This window comes from Rhyacophila brunnea, unplaced genomic scaffold (assembly GCF_057557595.1).
Source record: "Rhyacophila brunnea isolate RB1 unplaced genomic scaffold, BYU_Rbru_1.0 scaffold_1, whole genome shotgun sequence".
Taxonomy (NCBI): domain Eukaryota; kingdom Metazoa; phylum Arthropoda; class Insecta; order Trichoptera; family Rhyacophilidae; genus Rhyacophila; species Rhyacophila brunnea.
The window spans coordinates 4,199,985-4,227,178 of record NW_028232751.1 but is presented as its reverse complement, the minus strand read 5'-3'; the positions used below and the strand labels follow the sequence as shown (position 1 = coordinate 4,227,178).

Below are 27,194 nucleotides of genomic sequence, written 5' to 3'. Positions count from 1 at the left end.
TGATTTACCTATACAAGTGGTTATCGAATGTGGCGAGCAATGACATTATGTCATTGGTGGCGAGGCTTAACGGTAATAATTATTTGAACCATTATTGTACGTTTGTGTCGTCCGCGCTGTTTTGTCCTTCGTCCTTATCACAACGGTATACTAAAGCAAACATTGGATGCTACGTGTCTTCCACTGACACGGGTCCTGTGTATCCTATAATGCCGACAGGAGTGGAGCGAAAACTTTGATAAGGCTGTTCGACAGCTAACCAATCCGGGCCACGATCTTCAATCATGAGATCCTGATGTTGAAGAAGTATTATTCCATTCACCTAAATGATTTGTATTTTTTTTCCTTCCTGAGGAGGTCTGCACCCGAATCTACTCTTTACTAATTTCTACCCGAAAGTTTGTAGGTTTGTATTTGACATTAGGGTACCTTCCATAGACAAACGTACACTCAATTTTTTGATCAAATCGTAATGATGTAGAATTTAATTTGACATCAGATTATTTTGTACTTTGTAGACTCGGCAAATATTATCTATGTCTAAAGTCTTTCGGCCTGTCATTTTTCATCCGTTTGAAATTATAATAATTTTCAATTGATTGTCTTGTAATATTTAACAAAATGTTTGTAATTGGACTAACCGGAGGATTAGCTACTGGAAAAAGCACAGTATTGAAGATATTCAAGGAGAATGGCATTCCAGTTATCGATGCAGATCAAATAGCCAGGGAAAGTCAGTGATCGTTTTACTAAACTTGTTCCTCTTCTAATATTACAACGATGTTGTTGATTTTTATAGTTTGTTACAATTATTTCAGTTGTAGAACCAAATCAAGAGTCTTGGAAGTTAATACGAGCTGAATTCGGTGATCAAGTGCTGTCGGAGGATGGAAAAATCAATCGTAATGTGTTGGGCGCATTGATATTCGACGATCCCGAAAAAAGGCGGAAGCTCAACAGCATAACGCATCCCCGGATCCAAAGAATATTAGCCAAGAAAGCTTTATCGAGGTTCATACAAGGACATGCCTTTATTGTGATGGAACTACCGCTCCTGTTCGAAACCGGTCGAATGATGACATTCATGCACAAGATAATAACTGTTGTTTGGTATGTGCTTATATAACCTAATTTTTTTATTTATTTACCTATTCTATGTGTATGAATGGTCCTTTTGTGAATTCGTCTTTATATGTGAAGTTTTGTAACAAAACAAAATAAGCCGTTTCCTGAGTATTAATATTACAGTGGATTAGGTTGATGAAAACGTACGCGATTCATCTATGTCTCATATAGCACATGATGAGTGTAATTTAATTATTCTATTGAAACAAAACTACAGTGGTTATAATCGATTCAGCGGGGCTATTCTAACGTATCCAAACGGATGTGTTAAAAGGTTAAAACGGCTAATTATGATAAAATTATCAAAATTAACACATTTGCTATTCTCGCGGTCATTTGCGTAAGAAAGTTAACCCATATCCCTGTCAAAGTTAGCGGCACCTCGATGTGCCGTGCTACTGCGAGAACGAGAGAAAATATGTCAATTTTACATATTGAAAATTGAGATGCAAGATAATATGCAAAGTTTCAAACCACAATTTGTGGTTCGGTTCTACGGATTCTATGGTTAGAATCATAGATGTTCGTTTCGCGGATGTCAAATAACTGTTCGTAATATTTTTTTATCTTTTTTCTACATTCTACCGCAATGGCATTTATTCTTGCGATTCATTTGCACGCCGAGGAAGTAAGAAGACAGCGTGTACAAGAGATACGCGCGCTGAATATAGAGCGAAGGAGGATACGCGATAGTCAGAATCCTTTTGATGTAACGGACACGTTCTTTCGACAATTATACAGACTCTCGAAAGAAATGGTGATCGAGATAGTGACCAAATTGGACTCCGTGTTGATGAGAGGCATACCCAAAGGAATTCCTGTCCAAATTCAGGTAATTAAAGTCACAAATTACTTCGACATTTAGTAGCTATACTTAACCCTACTTTATGACAGCGGAAGATAGGTAACATCATGGGTAAGATACATTTACTCAGTTTGACAACAGCACATGTAAATACCTACCTACTTCATCTTTAAGCATTCACCACGACAGATTAACAAGATTTGAATATTATGTTATTGAAAAAACTTGTTTCCTTTACTTGAATTTTAGGTTTTGGCTACTTTGCGTTTTTACGCAGAGGGAGGTTACCAAAAAGGGGTTGGCCAAGACTTCTTCTGCACAATGAGCCAGCCATCAGTGAGCAGATGCATTGGAAATGTATCCGATGCTATAATATCAGTGCTTGGCAGTACTTACCTGAAGTTTCCGAACAGTGCTGACTCTCGTGACAGAATTCAAAGGAGGTAGGTACTTACCAACCAATGCATTATTTTTAGTGTCGTGTTGATACCCTCTGACCAATTTATACAATTTTACATATAACTAGAGTACCAACAACATGAGTAAAAAAGCAAATAATGATTGAACTGCAATATTATGTGTCGGTAAAACTTTGTTTTTATTTCAGATTCCAAGAAAAGGCTCATTTCCCAGGCATCATCGGATGCATTGACTGCACTCATGTGCGCATTTTCCCGCCACACTTGGAGACAGAATCATTTAAAAATTACCGTGGAAATTTTACTGTAAATGTGCAATTGGTAACAAATCATTAATTTTACTATGTTTAATACTTTCGGTACTGTTCGGTTAAAGCGGAAAACGCATTTTGAAAATAGCCGATAAACTGGATTATTTGTTAGTTTAGGTTGGATTCGGTTAGGTTAGGTTAACCTAACAAATAATCCAGTTTATCGGCTATTTTCAAAATGCGTTTTCCGCTGTATCCGCTTTAACCGAACAGTACCATACTTTCATTACGAATAACTCAAACAAACAATTCATTAACACGACATTTATTTTTATGCAGGTATGTGATATGGACATGAACATTCTGGCAGTGAGTGCAAGATTCCCAGGCAGTGTTCATGACCAATTTATATTTAATCAATCGATGGTCAAAGTGGAAATGGAACGATTGCACAACGAAAGAGTTGGAAATTTTGTTCTCTTGGGTATGTCGAACTTTACTAGTGTGCACTATTTATGGCGGATCTTAACAAACATTTCAAATTTATTTAAATCCTGATTTCAGTCGAAAACATATTAAAATTAACAGATTGTCATTGTTCATTGTCCTTCTTCATTTCCTCTTGTTATTGATTGATCCAAAAAACATTTCAGGTGATTCAGGGTATGCGGTAGAAAAATATATGCTCATTCCGATTCTACGTGCCGAGGTAGATTCACCTGAAGCTCGCTATACGGCTGCCCACTGCTCAACAAGGAATGTCATAGAGAGACTGAACGGTGTGTTGAAAGCAAAATTTAGATGCCTTCGAGGGGATAGAGCCCTCCATTATAAACCTGAGAAGGCAACCAAGATAATATATGCGTGTTGTATTCTGCATAACATGATGCAACATTATAGGTAATTATTGAAGTTTCAAGTAAATGAAAACATTACTTAAATAGATGTGACATTGGACTGAGTCTGTCATGTGCTAACACATATCTTTTTCTTTCTTTTTCAGGATACCGAATCTAGAACCTGTTGATGAGCCTGTCCTATCGGAATTCGTGTATAATGAGACGCGGAATCAAAATAGATTAAGGGAGGCATATGCTACTCGTCAACGAATTGTTGACATCTATTTTGGTGACGATTAACACAATCACTATACCAGTATCTAATGGACAGGCTCGTTTTCAGCGCTCAATAACTCATTCCACACCGTTCCACATGTATGTGCCAAATAATTTAGCCTGTATTCAAACGTATATATGATATACGAAGGAGATGCAGCTAATGTTGGACAACAAGAAGACCAGGATCATCCCTCGTCCTTTGCAGCTCGCCATCCGCAACGAGGAGCTGAACAAGCTGCTCTCCGGCGTCACCATCGCCCAGGGTGGAGTGCTGCCCAATATCCAGGCGGTGCTCTTGCCCAAGAAGACTGAGAAGACGTGAAAAAAAATCGTATCGTCTATGATTACATGCAATAATCCATCTATCGTCGTACAAAAGGCCCTTTTCAGGGCCCCCATTTTTATTCAAATTCGAATGGTAGCGAACGTGTCGAGGTCGTTATTGTTGCTTATGAGATGACATTTATTATTTAACGAATCACTGGTCAAATTGGAAATGGAACGATTGCATAACGAAAGAGTTTTAACTTAAAGTTTAGTGTGCACTATTTATGGCGGATCTTAACAGCCTACCCCCACCCTTCGCCACTGGCATTGACAGTAACAAACATTTTCGTTTGGTTTAACATTAACCCGTATTTCGTATACATTAAAGGAGGATAGGAGGAGGGAGCAGGATAATAAATGAAACAACAGTACTTACATATTTATACAATTCATCAAATTTATTTAAATCCTGATTTAAGTTGAAAACATATTCAAATTAATAACACAATCACTGCTGACCTGTAAATTAATATTTAAATATCATGTTAATTATATCTAATGGCCAGTCGCGGTGTCAGCACTGAATGAGCAGATTGTCATTGTCCTTCATCATTCTCTGTTTCCTCTTGGTATTGATTGATCTAATAAACATTTCAGGTGATTATGTGATTACATAATTCTACTGTACGAAAGGAGTATTCCCCTGTATACATTTCCATATGGCAATACATACAGTTTTTGCCGGTAACGCTTCTTGACATTTCTAATTGATCCGATTGATCGCTTCAAGCTATCATAATAATTAAAATATTGAATCCATCAATCCAGCAACAAATGTCTGCTGCATATTGCTGTACGGAATCCATTATTGAAGTGACAGATGTAGCAGCCATTTTGAATGACGTGAGACGTCAGATTGCTTACGTCACAAACAGTGCTATACGCTATGTGGTGGTTTTGTTAGCTTTATGGTTATTTTACATATAACTAGCGAGTACCCGGCATGCATTGCAATGCCACTCAAAGAAAGAAAGTGTTTGTGTCACTTCATTCCAATAAACTTAGTACTTATATAAATATGTATAATTTAATATATTCTTGATTTTGATTATAAATATACAAATTTCTCAATAAAAACTGTTTTTATGAAATACCTGTTTGAATTTTTACCATATTTTCTATGTATGCACTATAATGCGCTGATTTCACTGATTGGACATTTGTCTGGTTTTTGGGGTGGCTAGATTATATAGATTATATTGTATTATTTTAACAATAACAAATTGTTAGTAATGCTTTTATACTTGTTTTTTTTGACAAACACTTACCACATACATTGGGGAATTCCGCGTCAGTGACTTCTCAATGCCCTATAAAAATAAATCGGCATATTAATAAAGTTTTCTTGAAATTGAGTGAGGACACCTCTATAAAAAATCAAAATCATAGTCTGTATAACAATCAGTCGAGTTCTTTTGTTTTGGCTAAATATTTTCTTCAACATCCTTCGTTGGGATATATTTGGTGAAGTTTGAAAACAGAAAAGGTAATATAATATACATATTGATATTATGCATACCGTCAAAGCGGACACCAATGCCGTCGTCGTGGTTGCCGATGCCGCCATCATGGTTGCCGCAGTAGTTGACAGTGACTATAAAAACAATTATAAAACATATTATGAATCTTGTTGGACTGCTTTTTAACAAATATACTGCATAGTTTTCTTCCGATATACTTTCATTTGATATCGCAGTGATGCCATCTTCGACTTTCAAATATACTATTATTGTTTGTTTACATACCGTCATTGCTGTAGCCATTGACGTCATTGCTGTAGCCATTGACGTCATTGCCCCCTCCATGGACTATAAACATATAATATAATATTAGTATAAAGCGAGTATGTATGCAGTCAAACGTTCACGATGCCTACGTGAAAGGTATTTTGATACCACAGTTAAAATATATACATATTATATAATGAATGTATGATAATAGTACCTTCATCATCCGGTTACCCTCCGATATAAGTTTGTGAGTATCGGCCAAACCGAGCGGCATCGATGCTGGCCTAAATCTCGCTGCTGTAATAAAAATTTTCACATTTCATTTTATATGTGCCAAAATACAAAAAAAAACCCTAAACCGAAGATGTTCTGACTGTTTTTTTAAGTGGAACCTAACTGACGAATTTTGAATGATTTTTGTTTTATGTCAAATGTCTTACCTTTAGTGGGCCGTAAAGGCGTCTCTGTCGCCTGCCGGGTCAGACTTTCACCGGCCGAGTGATTATCATAGACTGCAATACAAATAGACGGATAATGTTTAATATTGCTGGCTGGAAATAAATTCTAATATATATTACTATACACAAACAATATTTAACTATTACCTCTAGGTGTGCCCTCAAAGCTAGGCACCACCGAGTGACGTGTGAGAACCTCCTCACGTGTTGGTGTGTTACGGGCTGCAATAGAAATAAATCATTGACATTGTGTAACTGTAATCAAAATGAATCGATGACATAATAAAATAATTGTCAACATACTGCACTATTTATTATACCAAAACAAAATATTGCTATGTTACCTCTAGGTGGTGGCGTAGGGACGTCCTCGGCTAACCGAAAGTAGTCCGGCAGTGGACATCCATTTGTAACTGTAATAAAAATAATTCGACGACATTACATAAAACAATAATTGCAAACATACGACACTATTTATTATACCAAAACAAAATATTGCTATGTTACCTCTAGGTGGTGGCGAAGGGACGTCTTCGGCTAACCGAAAGTAGTCCGGCAGTGGACATCCATTTGTAACTGTAATAAAAATAATTCGACGACATTACATAAAACAATAATTGCAAACATACGACACTATTTATTATACCAAAACAAAATATTGCTATGTTACCTCTAGGTGGTGGCGAAGGGACGTCTTCGGCTAACCGAAAGTAGTCCGGCAGTGGACATCCATTTGTAACTGTAATAAAAATAATTTGACGACATTACATAAAACAGTAATTGCAAACATACTACACAATTTATTATAACAAAACAAAATGTCGCTATATTACCTATAGACAATATTTATTTAACTATTACCTCTGGGTATGCCCTCAAAGCTTGGCACCGAGTGACATGCGATAACCACAGGACGTGTTGGTGTTTTACGGGATGCAATACAAATAAATCAATGACATTTCATAGTATACCTAATAATTGCAAACATACCACACTATTTATTATACCAAAACAATAGGTCGCTATGTTACCTCTAGGTGGTGGCGAAGGGGTGACCTCAGCCGAAGACAATGTATCCGCCATTCGTTCGTCATCGACGAACTCCAATGGCGGACATACATATGTGTCTGTGGCTGTAATAAAAATAAATCAATACATTTAAATACATATAAATAAAAAATAATTTTCAATTAATATTTGCACCTTTATTGTTATTCATTACTTGACAAACAAAGCTCGTGGTTGGACCACCCCGCTGAGGAACTGTTTCCGATTATGGATAATATTTTGATTGAATTATCATCCAGTTCCACAGCGTGGTGGCAGTTCCCCGTTGAACTTAAAGCGCGGACCCGGTCACCATTCTTCTTCCGCGCTTTTTGTTTCATCTCCTTCCAGACCTGGGAAATCACAATAAAACGTGTCAAGATTAACATTACCCAGTAAACATTGATAAGTGCTAAGACATTAAACTTTAGCTTACTATTATTAAGTATTTATAATTACAGTTTTCCACTGGTCAATTGATTTCGATGGGCCTATAGAATCTAATTGCCGGGATACACGTTTCCAGTCTCGCGCCATACTTTCACCCCCGAGTGGACCATAAAATCTCCCGAGAGCTAAGTTTTGGTTCTCGTACATTAACTGCACGAGAAGGTCTTTTTGTGCGGTCGTAATCCGCGGCCCGCGAGTTACTACAACACTGAAATACATAAAAGATACCATTATAAGTTATTTATTGGCACATTCACTGTAATAAACAAATATTTAAATTATATATTCTTACCGTGGTATCACCGCTGTTCCCGAATTAGACATGACAATTATAATATGTTTGGTTACGATTGATTATTGACGGTTATATCTGAAGTATTATTAAGTCGCGTTTGACGTTTGACATTGAATAAACGAAGCTCGCGGCGTTCGGGTATTAATACCAGAGACAACGCTGCACGAACATGGCCGATTTTAACCGAAGTCAGAAAATCATAGATAATATACCAGCAAATAACGTACGTACTTCACGCCGGAGTTAGCCGTTTAAACCGGATATGAAAGTTAGCTGCCGCTAAAGTGATAATATCTGACAGTGTGCGAGAATAACAAATGTGTTAACTTGGACCAATGGTAACATCGTAAATGTGCTAAAGTGATAATTGTTAAGAATAGGCCTACAGAAGTGCCCATGATGAATTAAAATTATTCACCAATTCAACATTCACAAAATTTATTTATTTATTGACATATAATTTTACCCATAATACTTACATAAATATAGCCTCAAATCTTGATACACAACCTTTACAATGAAAAATAAATATACACTCCAATATAAATATAGTTTTATGAATATAAATTAACAGTGTAGAATGTTAGTCTCCATAAATTTGTTTATAAACATACATATTTATTATGACACAATATTGGTTATGTTTACAACACATGCTCTTTACTTGGTTGTATTGAACGTCTAACTAAATGACAATGCATGTATCCTTGAGACTGAAATGAATATAATCATAATAATCAATTATATGTTACATCGGCGTGCGCAACTTCGTCACACACCAAAAATACACTGATCTGTTTTCCCAAACGCACCAAAAGAAGTAGGTATAACTTCAATAATTTTTTTAACTGTTGAAAAGGTTGAAAATTAATCCAAACCGATTAGTTTCTAAACTTCAAAATAGCTATACAGAAACCTACGGACTACTAAATAGTTAATAGAAGCTAACTAAACAAAATATAAATTTTTTTTGAGTAAAATATTCTGTTGGAGTATTAAAGATATATTTTTTTTTTTTTTTTTCGACCATGTCTGATCCTAATAGGATCATATGGGCCTCCACAGAGTAGAGGTTTGTATTAACAGATTTTGTTTTTTTACTAGAAATGGATGTCAGCCACTTGCTCAACCTATTAGGTCCATACCCTGACTCACACACAAATTGAAAAACAATATGTGTACTTGCCAGACCCAGGATTCGAACCTGAGACCCACGGCGTGATAGTCCAACGCTTATGCCGCGCGGCCACTGTGGGTGTTATTAAAGATATTACTTAACTGTAATTGATAATTTTTAATGAATGTTCAACAATATGATGATATTTTGGTACAATTGCTTTACGGGAAGCCAGTCGGGAACCGGGCCGATTTTGGCGAAATTCATGAATTCAAGAATGAAAACCTAACCTAACTTAACCATACCAAACCTAACTAATAATCCAGTATATGGGCAATTTTTAAAATTTGTTTGCTGCTGGCTTCCCTTAAACCGACAAGAACCGAAATTTTGACAGACGGGTGATATATGTAATGTCATGGAGCTAGGAGGGTCAAATAGACCCAAAATTATGTGACATGGTTTAAAAAAAATAACTGGGTTACTGTACTGGTGTGTTCGGTTTTTGTTTGTTTTCGTGTGTCAAAAGACCATGACCACATTCAGGGAAATAGAAAAACATGCTTGGTTTCGCTTTTTACATAGCAAACGTCTTTTTTCTTTGACCATATCCGCCCCTCAATTGGAGCATATGAACACCACACGGTGTCTCCATGAATCGTCGATGAGGTTGAATTGAGATGTGTGTCGCTCGTAGATATGATCTACACTTTTGATTTTTTACGATTTGTTCGTGCTTTGGAGGCCTTGCTGGGTATGGGGAGTTTAACCGGATACTTCCAACGAGTAACTCGGTCGTTGTGGATATTGGCATTTTTAGCGTGCCACGTATTTGCTATAGCTGCTCTAGTTAGAGTTTTATTTTATTGGTTTCGTTGCCCATATTCATGCTGAGTTGTCGTTTAACGGAGTCGGTTGTCTTCTGAGGCTGGTGTGGTGGTGTTTTATTAATTGGTTATAATTAGTATAGTAATTAGGTATAATATTGAGCTCTACAGCTTGTATCAGGATTCGAATCACCCCGCATTTATATAACCCCTGAAACTGAACTTGAGTGTTTCATGTTCAGAGCAAGAGACTCAAGTAGAAAAAAATTGGCCTCGTTGAAAAGCCTGAAGGCATGACGACAATCATTGGAGGAAGGGGCTGGAGAGAGATGCAAGATTCATTCTCAACACCTCTGTCTGACTGGAGAAGGACTAAAATTACAAAAAATGATTCTTCTTCTTCGGCCATATCCATCCCTTAATTGGAGCATATGGACACCACGCGGCGCCTCTAAGAATCCCTGGCACTCGCCAGTCTTCTTGCTTCGTTCCAGGTCAAACCAACATCCCATAGCTCCGCCGTATACACTCTATAGATAGTATTTAGTGGCCTTCCAGGACGCCGGAATCCGATCGGTTTGAAGAACAGGCAAGCCAGAATGAGGTTCTCTTCTGGCATCCGCAGTACGTGGCCAAGCCGGGTCCAATGTCACCTCTTCACTCACAGCGTGATGAGAGGCTGCTTGGTGTGTTCTCTTATCTCCTCGTTGCTTCTAACGTCATACCCACCGCACACCCAGTATCCGTCGCAAACATCTGTTTTCGAAGCTCAGTATACGGTTGCCCTGAGTCTTCGTAAGGTGCCCTGATTCGCTACCGTAAAGCAGCACCGTCAGAATGCAAGCGCGAATAGGCGGCATTTGGTTTTGACTGAGTACAATCGTGAGTCGTAGACATTCGGCATCGAGTTGAATGTTGCTCTAGCCATTCCCATTCGGATAGCGAGCTCTTTCTGCAAAATGCCATCTCCCGTGATGTGTACGCCCAGGTACTTGAAGCTGTCGACGCTCTCAATATTTTGTCCGTCGCTAATCAGAGGGAAATCTGGATCAGGACAGGTGCTATTATACAAAACGTTGGTTTTCTTCGCGTTGATTTTCAAACCAACGCAAGATGAGTTGTTATGCAACCTGTCGATTGTCTCTTGAATGCCCTCGATTGAGTTGTTGAATAGAATAGCGTCATCGGCGTATTACAGGTCGCATAGCTTCACCGTGGAGGTAACAGGTATGCCTCGGTCGGGTGGTATTGACTTACGTAGTATGAAGTCAAACAGGATGAAGAGAAACGGTACAAGGACACAATCCTGTCTGACTCCGGTCGTGACCCAAAACCATTCCATGACAATGTCTCCAATTCTGACACAGCATTCGCTATTCTCGTGCAGGCCTTTGATTATGGCAATGATCTTGGGAGGGATCCCTATGCTCCCAGTATTCTCCAGAGGGAGGGGCGGTGCGGCCTGTCGAAAGCTCTCTTATAATCAAAAAAATGATTATATCTGACATATTGATTTCCTAAATACTTACATTCATGTATTTCCATTGGCACCTGCATTGGATTATTTCATGGTTATTGAAAAAACTTAACATTTTTGAAATATATTTTCAGCAATGATGATCAGCAACTGGAGCGTCTATGTCAACGAAATGATTTTCCTCCGGACATTGCAAAGAAGCGGATTGAAACGCAGATGCCATTACATGAGAAAGTTGCCAACTCGCAGTTCGTAATAGACAACTCAGGCTCTTTTGAAGATACAAGAAAGCAGGCGGAAAATATAATAAAACTGTTAAAGAGCTTAAAATTTCATTGGTAAGAAGTTTATATTATATGAAGCTTGCGTATATGCCTATTTCATTCATTTACTTATTTTGTTTGTTGATTTTTACTACCCTTGACTGTCTTTTTTATACTATTTCCATTTTTGGTTAGTGATAATTTGGAAAACCTTAGAAACATATCTGTTCAAAAATCTTGAAAAAAAATATGGTGCCGGACAGGACATGAACATCCATCATACTCTGGCCAATGTGCCTTACAAATTTAACAACTTGTGCCTTACCTAATTATGATGCAATTAAAGCTCTTCTCAACTGCATGACTATTAGTTAGTTTCATCGTAATTAGATAGGGTGCATGTGACTAAATTGGTAATGCACATTGGCTGTAATCTGATGGATGTAGGTTTGTGTTGTCTGGCACAATATTTTTTTTGTAATATGTATGTTTCTGAGGTGTTTCCAAATTAATTTAATAAAGAATGTTGCATTCTTAAATCTTATGAAATATTCATTGAATAAAAAAAATCGGTGTGTGTACTTATGTACGCGCGTTAGAAGTTATACTTCTTTGGCGTAACAAAACAAAAACAAAACTTGTGATAAACTAGATTCTTCGACTAGCTCTTAATTATCTTGTTAAATTACACACTTAAGAAAAAGGACCGCTTATTGGAACGCCGTTTGTTTATTTCTATACACTTTAACTTATATTACTAAATTATATAATTATTTATCGTTGTTTTTATTTTTAAAGTAACAACTGCCACTATGACGTTTAGTTTGTTTACGTAAGGAATTGCAAATGGCCGACAATAATAAATTCGCTGCCTAGCAACGGAACAATTCTAAACTATATACTGTATAATCGTCACTATTGCAGTATCATTCTGTGGCATAATGGTTGGCTGATAACCGAACAATCGGTGGTTCGAATCCAATCGAGTGCGTTTATTTTTGTGTGAAAAAATAGATTATGTGATACATGTCACACGCCAAAAATACACTCTGATCTGATTTTCCAAACGCGCCTAAAGAAGTATAACTTCAAAAAAATAGTTTGTTGAAAAAGAATGATATGTCATTGATTGATATAGCATAATTCATTTTTTTGGTGGCTTCTGATTCTTTCAATCCTTGTGAATTGAATCAAATTTCTTGTCTATGACAAAAATTAATAAACGGTTTAGCTGATAAATTGGACAGTGTTCATTTCATGTAATGCATAATATTGCAATGTCAATGTTGTTAACCAAAATAATTGATCTTAGATGTTTGCGACATGCACTTGATTTTGACTTGACTCGACACGTGATTTTTGCTGTTAAATTATGTATGTGTTCTATTTTGCCAAATGCCGGCTTTGCGAATTAATGTTTGCTCCATCCTTTTTTACCATTCGTAGAAATGGCCATTAATTTATATTACAATAAATAATCCATTTCATAACCTGCTTGCGTAATTCTTATATTTCATTTTAAAACAACCTGCATGTTAAGTTTTGAAGTGTTGTATGAATATAGTGATAGCGTGCGAGTGTGTTGGTGGTAATGGGAACCTTTTTAAAAATAAAAATCTTTCAATTCGGAGGTCGGGGAACAAGGGTAAATTACCCCAAACAAGCGCATTATTTTATTCTTTTATTGGCAGCCCCAAAAATGAAATGGCAGCTTACATTGTGGTTTGAAGTATGTTGCTTTGTTGACATAATCTATGTATGCATTTCTAGGTGTTTTATTATTCATATAAAAAATAATGGTCGATGTTTTGCTTTTGGCTGCCCATATACGATTGACAAGGGAGTATTTTTCAACATGTATTTATAGCTTATATTCAAATGCTTGCTTTGATATGGCAATGTGTGAGTGTGTGAAATGTCAAACTGAAGTTGAATTTAATTATACATTCATAATTAATTATACACATACACGTAAAATCATGTATTTAATTGACTAATTGGCTAAAACTGATATAGATAAATGTCATAGTAAAAGTGTGAAGTTTTCTTTAAATGATCCTGCGATGTGGTCACTCGTAGCTAACTTCATTAGTGGACCAGAGGTTCTTTTTTTGCTTCAATTTCATACATTTAGGCTCCATCTCTTTAAAAGGTTTTTGTCATTTTTGGAAAAAGACCTGAACTAGTAAATTTCACAAAGGAGCATAAAATTTCCCATACAAAGGGATTGTAAAACACAATCTACTCTTGGCTCTCGTGAAAAGTACAGATTTTGGACTTATTTCTATTTTCCGTATTACTGTAGGTACTTTATTACTGTTGCATAGACCAGTGACGTCTCTAGACAAAATGCCGACACATTCTTATTTATACAGTACTTTTTATCATCCTTTCATGACTCCAATATCTAAGAAATGTTTTGTATGGATACATTACTAACAGGATATTATATACCACTAAATCTAATTTAAATGCCATGCCATCTCTGGTTCAATAGACAATATTGCGAGTCTACGGTTTCAGATCGGTACATTTAAAAATACACTTGACAACTTCCAAAACTCGTGAATGACTGGAATATATATTTGGATAGATTTTAAATTAGGTATGTACATGTCATTGCTGTTCAACAAGTAGGTTGACATCCAATGACAACGGAAGTAAACTAGACATCTCGAACCCGACAAAGAAAAATCCCGTTAAAACTTTTATACTACATAATTAATGAAAGGTACCTAATGATTATCCTCGAATTGCCGCTCTTTTGGGTAACTGCGCCCTCAAGCGACGCTCAATCTGCCTACCCCCACGGGACGTCACTGGCATTGATTATTAAATTGATAAAAATTTATCTTGTATGGTAATTTGATGTTGATTATTTATTAATAAAAATGTTTAATTAAATAAAATTGTTTCAGGTACATTCGTGGATGTGTTGCAGTATTAATATTTGGACTTCCTTGTCTGATTGGATACATATACTATATATTTTATGGTTCAAAGTTTCAAGTGAATTAGCGATAGGTAGTTAATTAAGGAGGTGCGCAATAGACTTCAACACAATATAAAGCCGTGGTGTGTTTCTTTAACAAAAAGGACACTATACTACTATACATAATCATCATCAGAATAGTACAAACCTTTTGTTTATAATTTTTGCAATACACTAATATCTCATATTACGGCTGAGATGCGTTCCTATAAAGTCGGCTCTATAAAAATCGAAATGCCATATAACAATTTAATTTCAAAACTAATGCATGACAGGCATGTCCAACTTCAAGTAGGTTGTGATCTACTATCTAGTATCAAAACTGATGGTGACCTACCACACTTTCCCTTTGTCATTCTTCAACCTAAATTAACGTATTATTATATAATTACCTGGCTATGCTTATGTTAAATAATTACAAGATAAAAAGAACTTTTTATATATCGCGCTTTTATATTTTCTGTTGAATCATATAATCTTGATAATTCTATGTATTAATAAAAACTTTTTATTGTACTTGATAGAAATACTGAATAAATATTATAGAATACAGAAATGTCATTTTGACATTTCATATTGATTTCCATAGTAACGCACGTATATATTAATAATTTAGTTGCTAGGACCCACGTAGCAACCAATAATAGTGAGTAGTAAATATTACTTTTAACGAATTTTTTCCGAAACATACAAAACAGAATTAACTGAAAATGAATTTAATTCTGCTTAAAGATGGCCAAAAGTATTAAAAGAACGCATGGTCGTCGTGTTCTGATATATTCTAAAAGTTTCAAATCTCTAGCTAGTCAGGAAGTTAGTTAAAAATCTTGGACAAACAAGAAAAAATTTGTACTGCACAAGAAAAAATCTGTAACGGACAAACAAGAATACGAGCTAATGAAAACGTGGTAAAATATTAGCAATTATTAATGATAGTTGCTTCCACAAAATCTGAAAAGTTTTTTATATATTTGAAAATACATACTTACCTTCATCATTGGTGTGATGTGTGGGTCAAAATTTCGTTCACAATCTTTAGGTTAGTACATGTAAATTGTACGTAAAACATATCACTGTGGCACAGTTAGCCGTGAGCTTTCTTATCGGAAAGAGATGACCGTATACTATACGGTCTCCAATTTTATTAGATTCAATATGAACATTAATTCAATTTTCATAGCTGATTTTGGCAAAATTTATGAACTCAAGAATGAAAACCTAACCTAACCTAACAAATAATCTAGTATATCGGCTATTTTCAAAATTTGTTTGCTGCTGGCTTCCTGTAAAGTGTAAACCGACAAGAACCGTGTTTATGTCAGTACTATATGACCCAAAGAGGTTGGACAGTCTTCAATATACGGCCATATATTTCCGATTCAACGTTTCACGGTGAAGTGTGATACGGAGAACTGCATACGTACAAGTTTCCGAACATGGTTGGATAAGCGTGTACTGTGTGACGGCCAGATTTATGGAATCCCGAAGGTGTTCGTCTATCATGTTGAAACGTTACTTACCCTTCGTCATTTTACAACGTTTTTATTAGCTTGTATTCTTGTTTGTCCGCTGGTTGTTTGTCCAGTACAAATCTTGCAATCGATTTTTAACCCGATCGTCGCGGATGGGACATCTGTTGTTTTAAACATAAGCTCTGATACTGGGCGGATGTCGCACCAGTTGATATCGAAAATTGAAATGTCGGTAAAGTAGGAAATACTTTGCGCATAGTATTGATTTTTGTATTGAAAAATGCTCTGATTCGTGTTCGTACCGCCATCTCGATAGGGTTGTCAAAAATAATTTGTTTAAAGTTCATACATGTCATTTCTTCGAACCACTTCAAACCACTTCAAACTATCGCATAACACCGCCCGACTGAACTCAATTTAAACTTGTGCACCTTTATATTGCGCAAGCGCAGTAGCCAACTCCGCGTCAACACAAATGGACTTTGCGTCGATAGTGTTTATTTTTCGATCTTCATGATTCAAGTTTTGTTACACTGTTTTTCGAGTGAAACTTATAATAACTATTACGATTTTGAACTGTAAAATTAAAAACTGACTATTGTGTGTGCGTTTAATTATTTGTGCCGGAGTCTAGCGTTTATCGGTAGGTTCTGTGGAAAAACTTTTTTTTGGTTCGATTTTACATGTATTACGATCATTATGTATGATTGTAAATTGTGAAATTAAAAACTGACTGTAGTGTATGTGTTTAATTATTTGTGTTTGACTTGCGTTTATTGTTAAGTTCCATATAAAAACTGTTTATGCGTTTTTTGGTTATAATTTATAAATAATATTTGTGGAAAAACTTTACAACGGCGGAAGTGAATATGGGTCCGGGGAAATCATGAATGAGGAATTGGACTCTGACTATGATATGTCTGAAGAGAAATTGGACCAAATCGAAAGTGATCATGACTCGGATACGGACTCAGACGAGCCAATTGCATTTTTACGTTCTTGGAGAACCGGGCCACATATTCCAATAGTTCATGAATTCGATAACTTTCAATCCGGTGTAACATCAAACGACCTCAGTGAAACCTCTTCTGAATGCCATTTTTTTGAACATTTTCTTAATAATAATATAATGTCGGAGATAGTGACACAAACGAACAATTTTTTTACACATATTTACACTACAACTGCCCTGGGACCGAAATCGTGGTCACATAACTGGACCGATACATCAGTGCCGGTACTATACACATTTTTTGCTGTCTCTTTGCTGATGACCAGACATAAACATACTACGATCGAGGAGCATTGGAGCACCGATCCGTACCTCCATGTTGATATTTTTGGTAAAATTATGCCAAGAGATCGGTACCAAATAATCCTGCAGATGCTCCATTTTTGTGATTCGAATGTGACCACCACAGATAGGCTGGTCAAAATACGTTTACTTCTGGAGCACACCCGCAAAATTTTTAGAGAGACAATGCTCCCGGACCAAAACTTGTGTATTGACGAGAGCATCATTGTTTTTAAGGGCAGGCTCATATTTAAACAATTTATCCCGTCAAAACGGCATCGTTTTGGGATACAAATGTTTGTATAATTGATTTTATTATATATTGTGGCGATGGCACAGATAGAGTGGACGCCAAAATTTGGGTATATCTGGTGCAGTGGTAACGACGCTATTAAATGATTATATCGGTAAAGGTCACACCTTAAGGTGTGATAATTGGTATTCCAGCCCAGCTCTTTTTAAAATCCTCCACACTAATAAAACTAATGCTTGTGGCACGGTTAGGAAGAACCGGAAGGAGATGCCAAGCTTTGAAATGTTTGAAAAAAGGAGAAACGGAAGCCAAATCAAAAAGCCCATTACTGGCCCTTAAATGGCACGATAGGAGGGATGTCCACATGTTAACCACGCTTCATGATGACTCGTTTGGACCAACGGGAAAAACTAATTTTAGGACAGGGGACCCCATCATGAAGCCTAAGTGTGTGGTTGGACTACAACAAAAATATGGGGACGGTGGACAAAGTGGATATGATGCTCAGTAGTCTTTCGTGCATGAGAAAGTCTCTTAAGTGGTACAAGAAGGTGGCTTTCCACATAATTGACTTATATTTATTAAATGCTTACTATTTATTCAAATTTGTAACAGGTAGCAAAAAATATTGGCCGAATATCAATTATGTGTGATTAAACAACTTGTGGAAAAATTTGGTGTAAAAACTGCACATCCCCATAGGCCCACGGCATCAACTAGTGACAATCCGGTACGTTTATTACCAAAATCCACTACAGACCATTTGCCAGTGCACATTCCTTCAACACCCAAAAATGCCAAGCTGCGCAGGATACGCCATGTCTGTGGCAATTCAAAAAAGGCAACAAAAACTATACAAATTATCCCGTTTTATGTGTTCAACGTGCCAAGTCGCATTATGTTTAGATCCATGTTTTAAATTTACCATAGTTCAAAACATTTTAAAATTAGTTTTATCCTTTATTTTTTAAATGCAGTTAAGTTTTAAAATTTATTTTTAAAGTGTCACAGTATTGAATAATTAATGTGTTTTCTAATGGCAAAGGTTAAAATAAGTGATTGATTTATGAGTGTGTAGTTGTAACATGATACCAAAAGAGGGTCGGCACAGTGGTCCCGGCCGATTAGCTTCGGACAAAATGGTGGATTTGCGTATAAAAATGACATTTCAGTATTCTATATTTGTTTGTTTGTTTTTTATTTACTTCATATCAAGTACAAGTTTGAGCATATTAAGCATAATAATTCAACAGAAGATTTAAAAACATTGTACCTATATAAAAAGTTCTTTTTATCTTGTAATTATTTAGATATGAAAATGCAGATTCACACAAATTTCTGGACCGAAATACGAGTATAGAATTTCACTGCATCTTGTCAAATTGAGAAATTTTTGTCTAGTCACAAACTTCCAAAACGAGCCTTAGTTAATATCACATTTTCAAGAAATGGTTTGCATTATTTTTGACACGCTTTCGCTTCGCTTTGTACATTTTCATGACTTATAACTTAACTTAATAATATTATTACTACTAAAAGTATATGCTTTTAACATTTTACATTTTAAATTCCTATCTATAGTGTGTTCATCCAAAATCCATCAACCGATTAATGAGTTGGACATGCCTATTCTATAATATCGGTTCCAATTTTATAGACAAATTAGAAAACCTCAAATTTTTTAGTTTGAAATTTTCATTTTATTTATTTGAAAATCGCATCTCATTTTAAAAAATAATGTTTATTATCGGCAATATCTTATCTTGATGTCGAAAATATATATGCACAAAAACTTGAGCCGCTGTAAGGAAAAGCTGTAGAGATATTTATTTAGAGTAAATAATGAAATTACCAATTTTTTATGTTGAAGTTTTGCATATAAATAATATGAGTTGCTTAGTCGCCAAACTTGCTCTGGGCGATTTTTGGATAAAATTAGTTTTGAATGTACGCATGTGCTATATCGATAGGTCTACCAGCCAAGTTTACGCGAGTGAGAGTTTTAAATTCCGCCCTGTTTTGTCAAAAAATCAAAATGAATATTGACTTGAATCGCCAAATCTGCTCTAGAATAAATAACATGTTACTAAATCTGCTCTAGATAGCTGACTAATCAGGTGTCCCGATTCAAATCATGATTTTTAGCATACGTTTAAATCGGTACACGAACGTCACACTACTAGCATCAACATCATCGTAAATACACAAAACAGTTTTTCATGATTTACTTGAAACTAAAAAAAAACCCCCGACTAAACGACTCATATAAAGAATTTACTAATTCATGTGCAATAGATATCAAGAGTTATGACATGGTTGTGGTAACTAGGATTAATGTGTATGAAGTTAAATGAATTTATATATTTTTGAAAAATTCTGGAAATCAGGAAATATACATATTTCACTTTCCAGATAAGAGCTCTATCCATTAAGGTTACTAATATAACTGTCTTTTACGAATAATTCCTAATATATATTATGTTACACTGAATGTGTGAAATTGCGTATTACATGACATCGGCAAAATTTTGCCTAATTCATGAAAAATGCAAGCATGTTGCCTTATTCATGAATATTACGCAAATTATCTGCCGAGTGCGTGAATTCGGCAGGGTATGTAATGTACTGTCAACATGACAGTAGAAAAAGTAAATTTAATACGGATGGTTTTATTAGTTATAATTGGACATAATATAATATACTATTATTATTAGGTTAGGTTATGTTTGGTTTTGTAATTTTGAATTCAACTGAATGTCCATTTTGAGGTTAGCTTCCAACTGTCAACAAACTATCAAATCATACTATGACAAACAAATAATCGACCATTGCCTGATACACGAATCAAATCGCGAAAATACGTTTTAATAAAACTCTTCCGTTATCATATTATAGTTCTAGATTTTTTTTGGGCATAGTAAATGGATATGAACATCATTGTAGGTATTGGTTGGTATATTTTTATATAATCAATGACATTTGACACATTTGGTTAGTTTGATTAGTTGCAAAAAGCACCACTATCTATTTTGACCAATGCATGAGAATTTAACACATTTGGTTTAGTATCTAATGCATACTATCTAATGCATGAACTAGGCAGAAAAATTACTGCCGAATTCACGCATTCGGCAGATATTTTGCCTAATTTTTTGGCTTGCATTTTTCATGAAATAGGAAAAATTTTGCCGATTTCATGTAATATACGTAATTTCACACACGCGTAACATATCGTCACCGTTCAGGCAAAAGTCACCAACCCTAAAAACATAGTTTTGAGATATCGCAATTTGAAAGTTTGAAAATGCAGGAAAAATCAGAATTTAATGTTTTTAAGGTTTTATCTATTTTAAATTATTTTCTCATGTCTTCTTGATAATTTCTTTAAGGTAATTTTACTTTTTGATGCTAATTAAAACATCTGGAAGGTTTTGAAGGAGGCAAGGTAGCTCAATTATGGTTTGGTGATTTTTGCTTGTTAATAATCTGAACAATGTTAGCCAAAAGAAGGATCAGTAAAACTCACCATCCATAGTATAGTGACTTTTGCTTGTATATTTATAACGAAGGATTTTTTTTTTTATATAGTCAATAATGTCTATTCACCTATAATGACTTTTGCTTGTTAAGATTTTATCGAAAGTCATTTAGAGAAAAACAAATAATTCGGATTTAAGTAAAATTTTACTAACTAATGTACCGTGGTGAGTTTTGCATCTTAAAGAACATAATTTTACGCTTCGGGTGACATACTCAACTCAAAACTGCTATTTTCAGGGTTGGTGACTTTTGCCTGAACGGTGACGATATACACTATTTGAGGTATTTCAAACTCTGTCAAGAATTAATTGTTTGATTAATTTTTTCTTGAATTTTTATTGTTGTTTAAAAATAAAAAAAAATGATATTTTTTTTGTATATATATGTTCAGTCTTGATTTTTTATAATGAAATAAAGTTATTAAATGTTATATTATTTTAAGATTTTACCAATATGTTATGATTTAATGTTCTAGCAGTCTAGCTAAAGCTTCACTTATATGACAATAATTTGTAGTACATAATATTTTCATCAATATTAAATCCATTAGCTAAATGCCAAAGCATTATGTTGATTTATCTTTTTATCCTTTGTTGGCATTTACCTGCTTACAGCAGCACTCGAAATGGAAAAAAAACGAACCGGAGTGCTCGTTGATTTTCTGAAAATATTAACAAAGTTATCTAATTTTATGTGTTTTATAAAAATATGTGTGTTTGATTTATTGTAATATGGCCATTCTAGCTCAATCTGTAAAATTATTTTTTACGACAATGTTACCAATTTTACGACCCGTAACAGCGCTTCGGATCATTTCGAGCCCTGGCTTACAGTGTTGCATTGACCATTGTACTTGGTTTAGTGTTTATAAAAATAATTCATGACAGGAGTTCGTTGGTAGGTTGGGGATTACAGCATTAGACACGTAAGATTTATTTTATATATTGTGAAAATGGTGACGTACGAAAGTTGCTTGCTATTAATGAAGTATTTAGGTACTGTGATGGCAAACGGTTATAACTGCTGTTTACACAATTTTATAGGAGAGCAAAAATAAAGTTTTGAAATCAGTTTGACAAGTTAGTTTATAAGATATTTTTAAGTATTTTGCATCAAAATAAGCGAAATTAGCATCCCAACACACATATTTGGTCAGATGTAGGTAGATATCTTTTAATATTACTTTGTGAACAATAAAGTTGCAGCTATAATATTTTGCCACATCAAAAAATGCACAATTTGGAACATACAATAGAAGAAAACTTAAAAAGTGAAAAAAACTGCAGTTATTATTAAACACAGTCGATTTGTTATCACAGTATCGATTTATTGAATATACATAATTTTGAAATATTTCAGAAAACATAGATATTAGATTTTTTTTAGAAAAAAAAGGAGTCGAAACACATCTTTTAACTATCCGGGTGTATGCTCTAAAGTCTAAACCCTGATCTACAGATATGCCAATGATTCATCCAAAATAAATCTCATATATACGCGCTATGAGGTATGTATTAGTAGTATTTCTAAATTATGTATTTTCAATAAGGGCATAATATTATGTAAATCTTGTGTCTATTCTATATTGAATAAAACAGTATTAATGGAATATTTGTTGGAAGTTTTCAATAAAAACAAATCACTACATGCACACTTTTATTGATGTGTGATGTCTATTTCCAAAAAGTTCACAATTAATCATTTGTTGTAAAGAACGTTTTTGTGAGAAATGAAAATATAAATAACATTAAATTCCACAGGTTTTTTAAAAAAGGTTTTGTCGATAGCTATTTCGGTTGTAACACCATAAACAAGACTATTCAGATAGGCCGTTTGCCTTTGCTTAAATACTATACGTATAGATAGAGACAGAATACATTTTCTTATTTGTTCCAACAATATTATGAATGTGTAACATCTTTGAAAACCCTGAGTGGGTTTTTATCTTTAAATGGATATCAAAATTTACAAAATTTATCGAGAGTGCAATGTTGGAGTGCTTGGTTATTTCTTGATATTATTAATCAATTAAAATATTATTAGTATAATTGTGTTAATCATGTGCTTAAATTATATTTAATAGTGGAGACGAATGCATTACCAAATTTTCATTAATTATGTGATTACTTTTGGATAATTCGCAAGGTCGAAAATTAAATTTACTCGAACAATTGGAAATTAATCGCGATGTAGAATAAAACCTGTAGAATTTAATATTATTTATATTTTCATTTCTTGTAAAATGGAATTCTACCAAGTAAATGCTAACTCATTAACGTTTTTGTGATTCAAGCATAAATGGTTGATTTTAATGTTTTTTTTGTATTATTTTCATTAATTTTATTAGATGATCATCCCTTTGTTGTTGTTGTTCACAAAGAAATAATGTTTCATTACATTGCTATTAGATGGGGAGTGATGTGGTGCGGTGGCTTCTGAGAACGCACTCTTGCACCGTGCGGCCTCCGTGTGTATGCTTTATCCCTAAAGGCATGTTAGGCACCTGCCTAGGGCCTCACAAAACTTCTTCTTGTTCAACTTGTTCTTAATATGCCACCAAATCGGTGGCCGCGCGGCATAAGCGTTGGACTATAAAGCTGTGGGTCCCAGGTTCGAATCCTGGGTCTGGCAAGTACACATATTGTTTTTCAATTTGTATGTGTCAGGGTATGGACCTAATAGGTTGAGCAAGTGGCTGACATCCATTTCTCGTAAAAAACAAAAAAATCTGTCAATACAAACTTCCACTCTGTGGAGGCCCATATGATCCTATCAGGATCGGACATGGTCGAAAAAAAAAAAAAAAAAAATGTAATAAATATAATTTATATACAGTAGAACCTCGATTATCCGGACTAATTGGGGATGAAGATAGTCGGGATAAGGAAAAATCTGGATAATCGAAAAAAAATCATAATTGACAGGGAAAGACAAGTATATTCAGTATGAATTTTTTTTATTTGTCTAGATTTACATATACATACATACACATGTGTATAATAAATTATTTTTTATTAAAATAATCAATTATCAATTTTTGCTTAAAGATTAAAGCAGGTTCTACCGCATTACTGGAACTTACTAATGGTCTTTTCAAAATTTTGCTCCATGATTTTTTCAAAGTTGACACATCTAAAGAATTCCAACTATCTGCTGCCATGTAGCAACAATCTTTTAAAATTATTTTCTTGTAAAAGCTGATAACTGTTTCTTCATTATTTTCGTCTGCTAGCAATAATCGTCGAAGCATATGTTTTCTATATAAACGTTTGAATGTTTCTATTACACGTGACTCTTTCGTCTTCGTATGAACCATATAAAAATACACTCGTCAACTTATTTATTTCCTGATTTTTTCATAACTTTCCGCTCTGAGCTTCCATCTTCTAACATTAAACAACTAGTAAACTTCATAACAGTTTCACTTTGTTTTTTTATATCCGCGATAGTTGATGTTCCGACACCATATTTATTAGATAGATAACGTCCCGAGTTACCGCGTTTCAAAGCATCGATTATATCCAATTTGTCTTTTAATGATAATACAACACGTTTTCTTTTTGATGACATATCGGTAATATTAAAAATAATCCGGATAATCGAGGTTCTACTGTATATGATTTAAAGTTCCTGTGTTATCTTATATTAGAGAAAAATAAAAACTGGTTTTTAATGCACTCTTTCACTGTGGACAATAATAATGGATATATAATATTGCCATTACCAAATACATAATAATAACGGCTGACATTGAATGTATAAAAAATTTTCTTTTTTGAAAATTTGAGTCAGGTCTATGAACTTTAAGTATGTACTAAAATAATCATAGTGCAGTTATTTTATAATTGTTTTTAATAATCATAGTGCAGTTATTTTATAATTGTTTTTAATGTTCAATAATCCTTCATAGACCAATTTTCATTACGTTAATTAATATTTATTTATTTATTGTTATCTCATAACCATAATGAAGCTATATACATACTAAATAGAATTCTGTATATATCGAAAAGTTATCATAATTATTGCTGTTATAAAATGTATTGTTATACATTGTATTTTTTTATAATCGGTGTTTATTGAATACATAATTTATTCATTATTCTATAATAATAAATAGGCTATTAATTGTATTTATAATTTAATTTATAATTCTGTATTTTTGGCATAACCATCATCATCAGCACTAAAGCCTAATTGCATTGCGCTGTCTTAGGGAAGTCTTCTTTTAGATAACCCTACCACCAGCCTAGGTATCCTGACCATCATTTCCCTTCCAGTCTATTAAAGAGGAGCTTGTCGGGTGTCTTCCATCCTTACCATCCCAATCTATAGGCCAATATGGGTTAGGTGGAGCTTTCTTTTGGATGAGTCTATTTGAAGAATCTGTAAACTGTAGTAAGGTTTGTTTGCCAGGATAATTCTTCTATTAACGTCTTAAATGATCACATTTTGATGGGTGATCCCAGATATATGGATTTGTTAACTTTCTCAAATTTGTAGCCATCGATCGTGAGTGAGGAGATAAACAGAGCCTTTGGAGGCAGACTGAACATACATAACCTGTTAGTTTAAGGGGGATCATATATGCCAACAGAGAACCTAGCGGAAAAATACGAAGCTTGCAATTTGAGACGTTTTTTTGATAATTTACAATTTCAACTGTATTAATTAATAAATATGTATCTGAAAACATGAAAAAGAAAAATATTTTTTATTTTAAGTCAAAGATAAACTTACAATTATTGTAAAAAATGTAATAAAATGTGAATTTGTTGAATCAGACCGCATCTTATTATTACATATATTTTATGGTCATAATTATTATTAAAATTTAGTTTATTAAGTTTACTAAGCATCGCCTAAGAGATTTTTGACAAATTCATAGTTTTAATATTTTTTATATCTAATTTTAAAAAACATCGATTTTTATAAATATATAAATATGTATAACTTGAACTCCTTTTTATATCGCTTAGCTTGTCAGTTTCCCTTTTAATATCTATTCGAAAAGTATTATTATAAATCTTTACTCAAAACTTAAATTAAAATAAGTACTGTCTTTTCATAGTGCCGTGTAATAACAATAACTAATCTCTTGGTACTATAATATTATAAACCATACAAATACCAACTTGTGTTTCCTTCAACTCTGCCCATCACATGTCACACACACGACGCAACCGTCTGAACTATACATAACATCGGGGGTAACATTCTAACATCGAACCTCCCCCCGATATATGAATGTTTCAAAGAGATTTTTTATAGCTATAATTTATTGATTAAAAATATATCTACTTCTAATATTTTTAATGAATCCCGGTATTTAATAAGAAATTTATATGTTTTTTCCATATCGCAATCCCCACTGACGACTTATTAAATTTTGAAAATATTATATTTCTATTAATTCGACTTTTGGTGCGAAGTTTGCAGTACATTTCTCTGTCGTTGGCCATTCGTATTAGATCCTGTAGTTTAGTACTAAATGAAATAATTCAGGGTTGCTGGTTTTTAAAAATCTAATCACCTCCATCCCCATATCTACTTTTTTAAATCACTTCAGAATCGTATGTACTATCAAATTGCTTCTCTCATTTTCATGCGTACTGGGCATGAATATACTACCCCGGTTCTCAGTTTTTTCTAAATTCCTGTGATTCAAAAGTACCGTAATTGATGTCTCGGGTCGCCATTCTGGTGTGCTCTGGTCCACTAACACCACTGACCGGATCACCAATGCCTTGGACATTCAGTCACATAATATGGAGGTTGTGTAACAAAGAGAATCTCCTTTTGCTGTCTCTGCTACCCTGTATGTTTCCCTGAGTTATGAGCTAGAGTAAGTCATAATGCCCATTGTCAATAATATAGTTGATGAATTCCACCTTGGCTTCTCAAAAAGAAGCATTGTCAACATTGAAAACAAAT

General features: G+C 34.4%; 2 protein-coding genes across 2 annotated transcripts; one reads left to right on the top strand and one right to left on the bottom strand.

Annotated features, from left to right (window-relative positions):
- Positions 1-532: 532 nt before the first annotated feature.
- Dpck (Dephospho-CoA kinase) lies at positions 533-27,098 on the top strand. Its single transcript, XM_085940616.1, has 4 exons — positions 533-733; positions 819-1,110; positions 11,581-11,784; positions 14,628-27,098. Exons 1-4 carry the CDS (start codon positions 622-624, stop codon positions 14,725-14,727), a joined length of 708 nt encoding a protein of 235 aa, XP_085796742.1. The 5' UTR covers positions 533-621; the 3' UTR covers positions 14,728-27,098.
- Positions 4,494-8,283, bottom strand: LOC147079385 (uncharacterized). Its single transcript, XM_085940607.1, has 12 exons — positions 8,023-8,283; positions 7,740-7,938; positions 7,456-7,633; positions 7,265-7,366; positions 6,904-6,972; positions 6,741-6,809; positions 6,578-6,646; positions 6,381-6,455; positions 5,813-5,853; positions 5,565-5,639; positions 5,314-5,355; positions 4,494-4,626 (listed from the first exon to the last, which is right to left on the bottom strand). The coding sequence occupies exons 1-12, from the start codon at positions 8,052-8,054 to the stop codon at positions 4,582-4,584; spliced, it is 996 nt and encodes a 331-aa protein (XP_085796733.1). The 5' UTR covers positions 8,055-8,283; the 3' UTR covers positions 4,494-4,581.
- Positions 27,099-27,194: the final 96 nt, after the last annotated feature.